Source organism: Tachypleus tridentatus, chromosome 1, assembly GCF_004210375.1.
Source record: "Tachypleus tridentatus isolate NWPU-2018 chromosome 1, ASM421037v1, whole genome shotgun sequence".
Classification (NCBI taxonomy): Eukaryota; Metazoa; Arthropoda; class Merostomata; order Xiphosura; family Limulidae; genus Tachypleus; species Tachypleus tridentatus.
Window position 1 is genome coordinate 148,545,893 of NC_134825.1, and position 12,687 is coordinate 148,558,579.

At 29.5% G+C, this 12,687-nt stretch overlaps 1 protein-coding gene across 3 annotated transcripts in view; it reads left to right on the forward strand.

Moving 5' to 3' along the window:
* LOC143226704 (uncharacterized) overlaps positions 1 to 12,687 on the forward strand; it is a 39,198-nt gene that overhangs the window by 6,660 nt on the left and 19,851 nt on the right. For all 3 annotated transcript variants that reach the window (XM_076458042.1, XM_076458051.1, XM_076458060.1), the window contains exons 2-5: positions 2,277 to 2,351; positions 3,656 to 3,834; positions 10,462 to 10,571; positions 11,360 to 11,442. In XM_076458042.1, coding sequence (XP_076314157.1) covers positions 2,277 to 2,351; positions 3,656 to 3,834; positions 10,462 to 10,571; positions 11,360 to 11,442 — 447 coding nt within the window. The remainder of the gene's footprint in view (positions 1 to 2,276; positions 2,352 to 3,655; positions 3,835 to 10,461; positions 10,572 to 11,359; positions 11,443 to 12,687) is intronic.

The following is a 12,687-nucleotide window of genomic DNA, read 5'->3' on the forward strand; positions in this document are numbered from 1 at the left end:
TGGACTGGGAACTCCATGTTTTTTACCTATCCTATCTGGTTATCCCTTTGAGTGTATTGTAATTTGTTCCTTGTAAAATAGTCTTCTTATAACATCAGTCCTCTCTCTCCTGGCATCCGGTCTTCATTGTTCTGATTTTTATGCTATCTTTTGTCATTTCTAATGTTTTTTTTCAGTATTTATATCTGGTATTCATTCCCCACACTATTGCTGCCTGAGTAGGTTGTTTTGCCCTTTCTCCTGTTTCCTTCCCTTCATTGTCCCACCTCTATTCCTATATGTTTCCAGATCATCTCCTTTGTCCAGTTCATTTCTTGCTCTGTTGCTTGGCTTGTATTGTCTCCTTTTGTTGTTATTGTTCCTGTTTCATGGTTCCATTGCATTCCTCTTTCCTTTACCTTGCTCTTATTATGCTCATGGGTTGGTTTGCCAGACACTTGGAATATTTTGATGTCTCCCTAGCCAATTGCAATTTACCTGTTGTGTCTTCACACATAATTCAACATCTCACTCTGTGTTTTGCTGCTTGTCATTGCTGTTTTTTGAAGGAGATAATTCAGGCTGGTATGTGGACAACTCCCTATCCTTTCTTTACTCTTTCTCTGCACAACTTTGCTGTGTCTTCCTTGGGGAGATATCTTCCACCTCCTCTGGTTATTCTTTACACATTTGTTCTCTTGTGACTGGGATAAGTTGTCTTTTTTCCAATTTATTATTGTTTATACATTATATTTCCTACCTTGTGGCTGGTGTTGCCTGGCCAAGTATGCTGAATTTTATATCTTAGCACTGGAGATGCAGTGGTTTTGGAAGAAAACTAGACACTCTTCTGGTGATGTATATATACCTATATGTCACATTTTTTTATCACTATATATATATATATATATATACATCCCGAAGACCTGTTGACATGTTAAACATACATATATTACAGAGCATACTAAAAGTTGAGATCTAAAAAGTATTGCACACATTTAGGAAAAAATAGACTATTTTTTGAAATGTTTTTATCTGTCTCCTAAAAACATTGCAGAAACCAGATAATCTAACTGTAGTATGATATTTTGTAAACTACAGTTATTGTATCCAATTCAGTCTAATTGGTTTATATTTTTGAAGTTTTATGTTTATATGATGTGGTATAGTTTCAGCATCCTGTGGAACTAATGAAATTTTATTTAAATGAAAATATGAACTATGCATTAGCTAAGCATTTAGCTATTCAGTCAAGAAACATGGCCAGATATTTATTGTTTAGCTGAAAAAATCTTCATTATAAACACATTTAACCTTTTAATTTTGACTTTAGTGTAGTAAAATTTGAATACATATAAATGTTTTTAAACATATTTCAAAAATATATGAATTGTATTAATAGCATCTATGTGTTAGTGTGTGATATTCAGATTCATTGGTTTTGGTAGAAAGTTATAAGTATCTGCAACATACAGCATATTCAAAAACATTAAGTGAATAATTTTGAACATGGAAAGAAACTGTCTAGCTTCAATATTTGTTGCTTAGAAACTGGTAGTTGGAGCTTGAGAAAACACGGGAAAAGGCCTAAACAGAAATCATAGTATGGTAAAAACGTAATTTCATGATAGAAAAAAAAAATCTTAGTTTGTGTAAATGAACGGTGGTTTTTCATTATACCTTTCATACTACTTGCACAAGTTGTTGTGCGTTTCTCCTCTAAATGCACATGATTATATTTCAGGAGGGCATTATACAAATATAAGCTCCACTGAACATTTATTGTGGTATGAAACCATTGTTTCATTAAAGTTAGAGAATTAACAGATATTTATGAACTTTCTACATTCTGCTTACAAGAAATCCAGTAATTAATTATACAACATGTGCATGAAAATTTGAAAGATGTATACATCATTTATATTTATAGGAATGTGAAATTAGAAGTTGTTCAACTGCAACATTAATATTTAAACATTTAACCATATATTGTTTGAAAACTATGTAGACATATTTTTTTCTAAATAAAATTTTTAATGTTCAGTTTTCATTTGTATTAATCTTCATAATGTTTTAAGTGTAACTATTGTTGTTAAATATAAATAAAAACTGCCTGAAGCAAGTGGCTTATAAATTAGTATGTAGTTAGATGACATGTTTAAAAGTCATGAAAAATATTGCACAGCTTATCTTGTTAATTTGTGTTGCTGAGGCTTACATAAAGTTTTGTAAAAGAACTTTACCAGAAGTTTTTGACATCAGAAATTGACTGTTTCTGACTGTTTTCTTTCTTGCAGTGTGGAGATAAAAAAGTGTCACGAAACCATGCCATTCTTGAAGTGGGTGATGAAGGGGTAGTAAACCTATTAGCTGTAAGTAATAACAATTTTTTTCAGTTAAAGGATAAATTGTAAACATAATTCCAATATGTTTTTTAGTTTCAACTGTCTATTTATTGACGTATATGTACTATTTGAAACTGAAAAGAATTGGAGATTACACAGTTTTGTTTATAATGTTATTAGATAACTAAACAACTTTGGATTTGACAAATTTCAGAGTTCTTGATTAATAGCAATTACAGTGAAAACTGTAGCTGTTATTATAAACAGTAGAGAAAGAATGTGTTGGTTTAATTTTAGGATTCATACCTTATTCCAGGATTTGGTAAACTTTTAAATGGTAAAACTAAGGTTAGAGTATGTGTAAGTAACAGTGTGAATTAATGGGAACATAATATATAACCTCTTTATAAGATGGCCTTATGTTACCTTATTTTATACCTGATTCTTAGTTTGAAATTACAAATTGGAATCTAATACAGAGTAATGTATGTGTAGCAAAACAAGGATTAGATTCTTGTATTTGTATAATATGAATGTGCCAAAGCATTATATCATTGCACTGTTGGATATTTTTTCACTAAATTATTTGAACTAGAATCAGCATTAAAAATATGTGAAATTATTAAATTTTTATACATGTGACGAATGAATTCCCAATTTAAAGTTAAATTTTAAGGTAGCATTAAAAGAAAGCTTTTGTCAAAAAGTAATTTTTGTAATATTCTAAATGTTTTAGTGAGACATTAAGAAAAATATATTATTTTTTGTAATATTTAGTTTTTATTTTGACATTTAATAATGCTTTTTTATTTTGTAAAGATTAACACAAATCTAGCGTCTAAATCAGAAAAGATGATGTGTTTTCATATCTTTGTACACAAAAAAGTTAATGAGCTAGTTTTTCAATAAATGATTATAGTCTGTAATCTTTCATATTTTTTGTTTGCCTGATTGTAAAACTTAAATTGTTGTTAAAGTGATGTTGTTTGGTATTGTATTTTTTATTCCTATGATTCTTTTTACTTGTATTGTGCTGTGTGTTAAGTGATAGCTGTTTAGTTTTAGAACATGTGTTACGTTTGTCACCAGTGATGGTTTAGTGAATAAAGGGATTATATTCATAGGTTAAATATCCTCCTATCACCTCATCTGCTTTTGTTTTCTAACAACATACTATATTGTGAATGATGGCTGTTTTAAATGTTGATGTATATTCTTGTTTTTATTTGTTTTTTATTATGTAGCTAACTAACCACAATTGTAGTACTATAACTGATGTGTTTGTTCTATTTTAGTCTTTCTTTGGCAAATCTCTTTTTTTTTTTAAACAGACCCATGTAAATCCTTGCTTCTACCAGCCCCAAGCTAAAGGAGAGTTTCGAGTTCTTAAGAAGGATGATAAAACCCAAATTCTTCCAGGTGATGCATTCCTGTTGTTACCTGGCTCATTCAGATTCAAAGTGGTTGTTAAAGAAGATAAGAAGTCCACTTCGAAAGAGGTTAACAAAAAGTTCGTAAGATGTATTGCTTTAATTTAGATATTGGGAAATTATATTAAGATTTGAAACCTTTCAATGATAAAATTCTCTACCGAGGTTTTGTCTAGGTAATATAGAGAAAAAACAAGCTTTAAAGAATTTAGTGTGCACCAGGAAGCTTCAGATTCTTCAGGGAAACAATAGCCATAAGTAATCTGGTAATTAAGTGATTAAAATTAGTCAGACAATAGGCATAAATAATCAGTTACATATGATCATGATGTTACTATGAGTTTGAACACAAACAGTAAGACACTCAGTCTTTTTGATTAATTTGTCAATTTTTGGTTTTATCAGGTTCAGTTATTTATAATTATATAATAATTACATTATTCTGCTCATTTAATCTTGGTTTAACTTTATTATTTTTTACACCTTCCTTGACTCTTCTCTCCTGTTCTTTATTAGCTCTGGATAAGATTTTAAACTTTCCAGAAACAACTGTTTCTTAGCACCCCTGATTGTCTTTAAGGTCTTGAGAACTGAAAATTTAAAATCAAATTATTTACCAAGAATTTGTTGTTGTTTAAAACTTTTCTATGGGCTAATTACAACTAAATAGCTGCTTGTAGATAATTTTTTCAGCTAGCTCAGATGTTGTTGTTCTTATTGATGTTATGATTTAGTTTTCTTTAAGGTTTTTATTTCAATTCCTTAATCTTAGTTAGTTGTGGAATGGGTGTAGACTACTTAGTGGCCCTCACTCTTACTTCAAAATTATAATTAAAAAAAAAGCTTTACCAACAGATATTATAAATAAAGTTATCCACAGTTACTTAAATAGGAGATTCCTTCCAATGTCATCCACAGAGGAAGTAGGAAAACAAAAACTACTTTTGTTTTACCAAATATCAGAAAGCATTTGAAATAAATAAAAATCAGTTTAAAAAAATTGATTCATTGGAATTATCCACAATCAGTATTGAGATGTATATTTCAGCTAGTGCATAAAATAAGTTTTTTTTTCGTATAGAGATTGGATGTGTGTGTGTGTATATCAATCAAGCATTGAAAGTAATATATCAGTATCACTTTTCTAAAGGTATTTTATGTTATATAGGTTCAACCAGGTGGGTGTTAAAACATGTACAAGAGCTTGCAACTTTGAGACCCAGGTTGTAATCAAGTATTAAGAGACATGGTGACATGCTATACAGTTGCAATGAACCCATAAACAGAGAAAAATGATAAAATCTGGGATGGGGCTAATAAAAAACATGAGTTAATATTAAAAGAGAGTCTGTTAATTGATAGACTTAAATTGAGATTAAATGAACAGGAGAGGCAGTTGTTCTATTTCTAAAGTTGTAAGTAGTATAATTTTATATTCATTTGTTTATATTCCTATGCAATTAATATTAGACAATAATAATAATATTAAAGAAACATACCACACAACTCAGTGTATGGTATAGTTTTTATTAACTGTATATTGCCAAAATCATAATGAGGCCAAGAAAGATTATCATATGGTTTAGATTTTTTATTGTATTTTAAAGGTACCCTTATTAGTTTTCCTTTTAATTTTTATGGCATGAAGTGCTTCAGGTGCAAGTAGTATATTAAAATGGTTATGCATTCTAATCTTGCTGTCATGTGATCATGCTCTGTTTGACAACGGTACATCTTGACATCAGTCTTTCATCATGGTTTTCATTGCAAAAGCTTCAACATAAGGTTCTGATATTCCAAAGCACACTTTTTCCTACTTCTTTTAATAATTTATCTAATGTATTGAAGATGAGGGTTTATCAGCAGCTTGATTTCACATAAATCCATAAATACAGCATTTGGAACTTGAACACTGCATCTTTTTATAGAATATCATGAATATCAGTTTCATTCATCAGCTGTTTTGAGTTACATGATGTTGAACAGATATTGTGGAAGCATTTTGTGATTACGTGATTTGTGTTGGTTCTAGACAGAAATATTTCTTGATTATGTTGAGTGTTGCTGCCTGGTACATGAGGATGACTTTCACCACTGATGTTTTCATTAGTGAATCCTCAACTGTTTTTATGAGAAGCCACACTTTGCTTACTATGTCTGTTGTATATATTGTTTTTTCTGGATAACTTTGCTGTTTGAAGTTGATGTATATTCATTTGTTTTCTAGTATCATTAAATACAAAGGAAATTCTAAATCCTTGATCTGAACACACCCCTTGTAATTAAAATGGCAATATATTTTTGGTGGCACTGTAATACTTACGAATGCCAAACAATGTTAATGTATAGTTTTGATAATTGTTATTCCAACATGACTTTATATTAGCTGTGTTTTTTATGTGACTTACTGATTTGGATATTCAAAATTGTTTTGATATTATATGCTCAGTCCTCTGTAAATATGCATAGAGACTTACTAAAGTGCCCATGTGCTTTGTGCATGTTAACTAATTGTAAAATGTGCCATTCCATTTCAACTACAAGCACACAAGGCAGCTTAAGGAACTTAAATAAGAAAAGCATATTGTTTTCTCTTAAACCTCTCTGTTTTTTGCATTTTAGAGAAGGTTTTATGTAATCATTAGTTTTATTCTTTATAATAAGAATAAAAAAACATATTTTAATGCTTTCCTTAATGAAACATTAGTAGGTTTGAGTAAGTATTTGTGTTTTTTGTAAATCAGGTGGTGAGATGGTGGTGTTTTTTGACCCTGAAAAATTTATAATTACATTTTATACATTTTTGAGACGTCCTGGAATTTTGTTCTTGGTTGAGCATATGAATCCAGTAGGTATGATATATCAAAACTGACTTTTTAAAGATGTTTATCATGCATGCTTGTTGGTGGTAGCATTGTTCTATGTTATTTTATATAATAATGACATCAAAAAGAGTTGTTACTGTGATTCATGTTTTTTGATTAATTGTTGTATTAATGAAACTAGCTAATTTCCTGTGGTGCCAGTGCATTAAATCTGAGTGTGATGTATTCATCATGTCATATTTGCATCCTGAGAATGGTGAAAAATAAAGTTCTCAGTGAAAGGAAATGGAGGTGAAATAGGAAAATCATGACTCTTCTTGCAAAACTACATGCACATAGGATAAAAAATTTGCACAGTTGAGGGTTGCATATCTTATAATAAAAAAGTTTTTTCAGTATCATATAAGCAAGTGTTCCATTATAGTATGATATGAAATAAAATAGATATCTGATACTGCATCTAAGTTGGGAATCAGGATATTTTATATTTGGTAGAAACTGATTTCAAGAGATATATTGGTGCCTATCTCTTTTGTCTTAAGTTTTCATTTGATATATATTTTTAACTTAATTGTTACTTTCTTGTGTCTACCATGTGTCTTTCATTTAGTAATCTGTAAAATGATGATTGATCAATAAAAGGAATTTCTTGTTTCTGTAATGAAGGATTATTTGACCAGTCAGAAAAAAGTGAAATAGATTGTAAACCAAGGAATAAACAATAACAACAGGGAATAACAGCCAGATGTTTTATTGTAAACATTGTTCATGGATGGATTTGAGAAGTTCATTTGTTAACAATTTTTAATGGGAACAGTTCTTATTAAAGAGTCAATCATTAAAGTCTTTTTATTTTATCTTGGAGTCTGCATGAGGTTTCAATTTATTATGCTACTTCTTAACCAAATGTTATCATTAACATTTTTGGTAAATCAGTCTCCTTTTAGAAACTGTAAAAACAGCTGCAAAAACTCGTAAGATACACTAATAATCTTTGAGGTATTCATTCTTCTTACTAAGGAACTAGTCCTTGAATCTCTTCAGATATCCAACCAACAGCTTGAAAATTATAGTATTATTAAAGAACACACCCAACAGATAATCTTCACAATAAGGAACTCAAATTTCTTTACCAACACAACTTAATTTGAAAATGAAGTTAAGTGCTATAACCTTTACATTATAATTTTGAATAAAACACCTTTGAACCAGCCACCTGAAACGGGTTTGGTTATGTCCGTGATACATTTATAATATAGCTACATTACACATAAAGATTACAGAATTTAAAAACACTTGAGCAGACAACATCCAGCAATACAATTAACTACAGAAAAATAAGATAAACACTCTTTTCTATATGTGATTGTATTAAGGCACACAGCTCACATCTTTGATAAGTAGTCCACATATATGTTTGTAAATACTTCTACTACAGACCAAAATCCAATGATATAAAGATGAATAGCATAAGCTGTCTAGTTTCAAATATGAACAACCTTTGTGACACAGATAATGCTAAGTAGAAAACTCATCACTTCAACACTGCTTAATAAATATTCTAAATGCTTGATGAAGAAAGAAACAACAAGGATATGCAAACAACATAAAGTCAGAACACTATTCAGAAAGTGCAATACCAGACCACATAAATATTCTTTGAGGTGCTAAAGCAACACTTACTACATCTTTTGTGTGAGGGAACTGTAATACATTGGACAAACAAAAGGAGCAAAGGAATTCAGAAGCATAAGAGGCATATAAAACTATAATATTGATTTTTATGTAATAGCACAACATGCAGAGAAGTTCATACAGTAAAATGAATTAACATTAAAATAATGGGACATGAATCAGAGACACAAATAAAGCCTTCCATATCCATTAACTGATAACACACTTATTCAGCCTGTCATAAAAGTTGGTAAAATCTGTATACACCTCCTGAAACCATTTAGTTAGTTGTTTAATTTAAGTCCACATGGGATGAGTGATTACATATGAATGGATTGCATACCTGCCTTTTTAAGAAGAAGAATCTGGATCAAATCCTGGTTTGTGATACTAAATACAGTCCTTTTGAAGATTACTTCTAGGTAGTGTTAAGTTTGGTATTTTTTCAGGCTTTACTGCCATGGTTTACTTGTATATATATGTGCTCTATTAAAAGTTATGAGAAAACAATAGCTTTTTGGACAAAAGAGTCATTTGTTTGAATACAAATATGTTTGTTCTTTTGTTTCTTTCCTGCTGTTCGGTGTGCTTATCTAGTTGTGATCTAAAATCTAGGGTTAAATGTTTTCTTTGTTCTTAATAAGCGAGACTAGTGTATTAGGTTATTTTTGTGCATGACTATACGAATAGCACTGTGCTTGTCTCCTGATGGGTTAAAAGTTAAAATCTGGAGTGAAGTTCTATGCTGTGGATAGAGTACAGATACTACATTGTGTAACCTTAAACGAAGAAAAGTACAATGCAGTGTTAAAGTTTTGGTAATCTCAATCTAGTTAGTTTATAACTTCAAGTTGGAGGGTGTGTTAATAGTTTTAGATGGACTACTTTTGTTTTACTTGTAGTTTATGTTATGTGGAATGCATATTAAAGTTTTTCTTCATTAAACTTGGGCAATGCAATATTAGGTAGGCCTTGACATGTACATCTACAAATGATACATTGTTGTCAACATTATGATGACCTTAAGAATTTGCTTAGCTGTTAATTATTACTTATTAGTTAAATCTAGATATTTTGGAAATTTTATAAAAAAAGAGATTGTTACCTGAAGCATACTTTCATCTTGATGTATTTTAAAATAGAGTTGAACTACAAAGTTTTGAATGCTGTTGGGTAAGTTATTTCTTAATGTTAACATGTGTATTGTCATGTATTAATTTTTGTAGAATTGCTGATGTTATTCTGAAAAATTTATATTAATTTGAATAAAAATTACTTGCTTCAACCAAAGTGTAGCTAAATATACATCTATTTTAGTGCTATAAGCTATATTTTTCTAATGCTCATTTTATTCAAATAAAATAATAATAGGCACAGGATAAAAATAATATTATATAAAGGAGAAATTTCATTGTATATTTGATAACTGTTAAGCCTCTTTGTATCGTATTTTACTTTGGTGCTGTGCAACAAATTGCAGAAAACAATGTGAATTTCTTTTGTACAGGTCTAAATTTAAAGAGATACAACAAATCCAGAAAATCGTTATTAATCTTGGAAAGGAGGTGAAATTATTTCATTAAAAGGTCTACAGAAATTCTTCAGGAATATTCTTCACTTAAGACTGTTTAAGTATTCTGGATATAAGCTTGAGTATTCTTGATATTAAAAGTTCCATTATATTAAACATGGATGAGTCTTCAATAATATTACTAGTAATAAGTGATTAGGTATCCAGTTTTGTGTTACATATTATATATATTGACAATGACAAGTTTTTATCTCTGTGTACATTAAATAAATAGACTTTTCTCTTATGTTAAACTTTTTTCTGTGAGCTTTCAGCCTTTTACCAGAGCTGTTACTCATGTCCAATGAAGGCTTCAGTAAGAGGGCTGAGAGTTTGCATTAAAAGTATTTTAATGTAGTTAAAAGTCAGTGTATAACTTCTACATATTAAGTTACTTACGAGTCTTAAACAACAGATTTTACCTTTGCTGCTTTCACTGAACTTTAGGTTTGTTTCATAAAAAAAGTCAGAAATCAGTAGGAATAAGTGTAAAAATGTGGTTATGTAATGCTTTTTAGGAAATATAGCACTGTGATAAATTTGGAAGAATGTCTTGTATTTTCACTTAAGTAATTTTGGAAGCATTGGTAAATTTTGTTCAGTATTTAGATCTGTAGTTTTTTATTATTGTTCTGTAGGACCAAGAAAAATGAAAGTTTGAATGAATATTCTCATTCTGTTATGCCTGATCTCTCTAAACAACCTAGTCAATCTAGTGAAACAGAAAAAAAGGAAGGTAGTTTTCAAGGTAAGTTGATTGCATTTTAACTACATATGTAACACATTTAATATAATTTTGACAGGTGTTTGAAAAACTTTACTTCCCACTGAAAATTTTGTAACAAGTTCAAGAACAGTGTGAATGTTAACACTATTAAAATAATAAGCTAGAAATAATAAAAACATCCTGGTTGAAATCATTATTTACAAAAAAATCTCAAAAATATGAGTGAATTATGTGTGTGTGTGAAGGTATTTGCATGTACAAATGCCAGTGTTAAAAACTGCTATCATATTAGTTTGCTCCTTAAGTACATTTTAATGTTCATGTTTGTTTTCTTGGTCATGTTAAATGTTTTAATTTATTGATAAGATAATTTGTACAAGTTCAGGAATTTCCTATTTAAGCATTTAAATTTTTAAAATGCAAATACAGTATATGTACTTGTTTGTCTCTTAGGCCATATCTAGAGATTTAATTTCTCAGATGAATTTTAGCATCTAGAAACTGTGATTGTTTTAAGATTTTCAATGGATCAGAAACATAGAAATCTATGATGTAATTTTGGAAACTCAAATGTAATTAAAAAGAATTGTCTTATCACTCATCATTTAAATAAATACTACTAGACATGTACGATAAACCTGTACTGTTAGTAATATTTCTTTTAAAGAAACTTAATTTAGTAGCATGTCCATAATAAATCAGAATAAAATTAGTTTGTTATGAGCTTGTAAGTGATAAACTCAAGTGTTTGTTGTAACAAAGTATTTGTAGTTTAATGATCTGAAGTATTTGTCTGTTTGTTTTTACAGAGAAAAAGGAGCTAGAGGGAAGTAAAGATGATCTGAAGCAGAATGGGTTCAGCAAGCATCAGTCAGATTCATCATTAAACAAGGTAGTTTGTGTTTGAGAGTGTGGTTAAAAATCAAAAGTTTTGAGAAAAGTTGTAAAAAGCATAGAAAAATATTACTTTTTATAAATTTTAACATGAAGTTTATAAGAAGAAATTCAATTGGTTATTGAATATATTTATAATCCATTTTACAGTGATAAAATCTGAATAAAGAAATATGGAAATTATAAAAAATAATCACAGAAGTTTAACAAACTGTAAGCATGATAGCCAATTTTTTGCAACAAGGTGTGAAAACAATTTTACTTGGATATATTTTTTAAAAATATAGAAACAAGTAAGATAATATGCTTTGAAGAGAAATCTAGATGCAATGGTTTGAACATTGATTTATTTTTATGACCCTTTATCACACTAATAACAGCTAATGATGTTCAGTTACGTGCTTTTCTGAACCAACTAGTGATTAGTTTCTTAACTGGAATGTCACAGGCATGTGGAATGATCTTGAAATAATTATTCATGTGCAGTGTTACATGCACTGCTGATCCTGTTAGTATTAATTAGTTAAAATTGTGATGTTACATGTACACTAATGAATCATCTTTTGATAGTTACACAGTTTCAGTGTTGCATACATTGTTATCCAGCTTGTTACAACCTTCTACAGACCTCAATTGAAATTTAATTAAACTACTTTATTATCAATACATATAGGTAACTGTGACATTTAACCTTGTTCATAAACCAATTTTTAATGTTATATAAGTTTTAAGCTAATACTTTTATAAGGAAATATTTGAAAAAAATTCTCAATCTTTCATTGTTTGAGAACTGTGATATTTGCTCTCTTGGTCTTCCCATTTTTCTAATTTATTTTCCACCTCCCTCAAAGCTAGAACATTAGACCCACTTGTCATGCCCACGGGTCTCTTTCACAAATTGCCAGTAGTTTTCTTTCACATTTTATATTATATTGTTTATAACCAGTGGAAAACCAGGGTTTTGATTTATCAAATGACATATGTTCTTTTCTGGACAGAAAATTGTCTATTTCATTTCCAGTTCAAACTTTGTTTCCACATGAAAAACATTGATTAGCTTAGCTGAGTTTTTCATGGATCTTATCTATCTCATAGTTATATAGCAGAAAAAATATGATAGTTGTAGAATGTTGTGTGCTTTTTAAGTTACTGTTCTGTGTTCTTGGTTGCAGTTTTTGATTAAATAAATTTAGTGTGGTAGTACCATTAACATAAAAAAAAAAGGTTGGCTTAAGTTTCATTG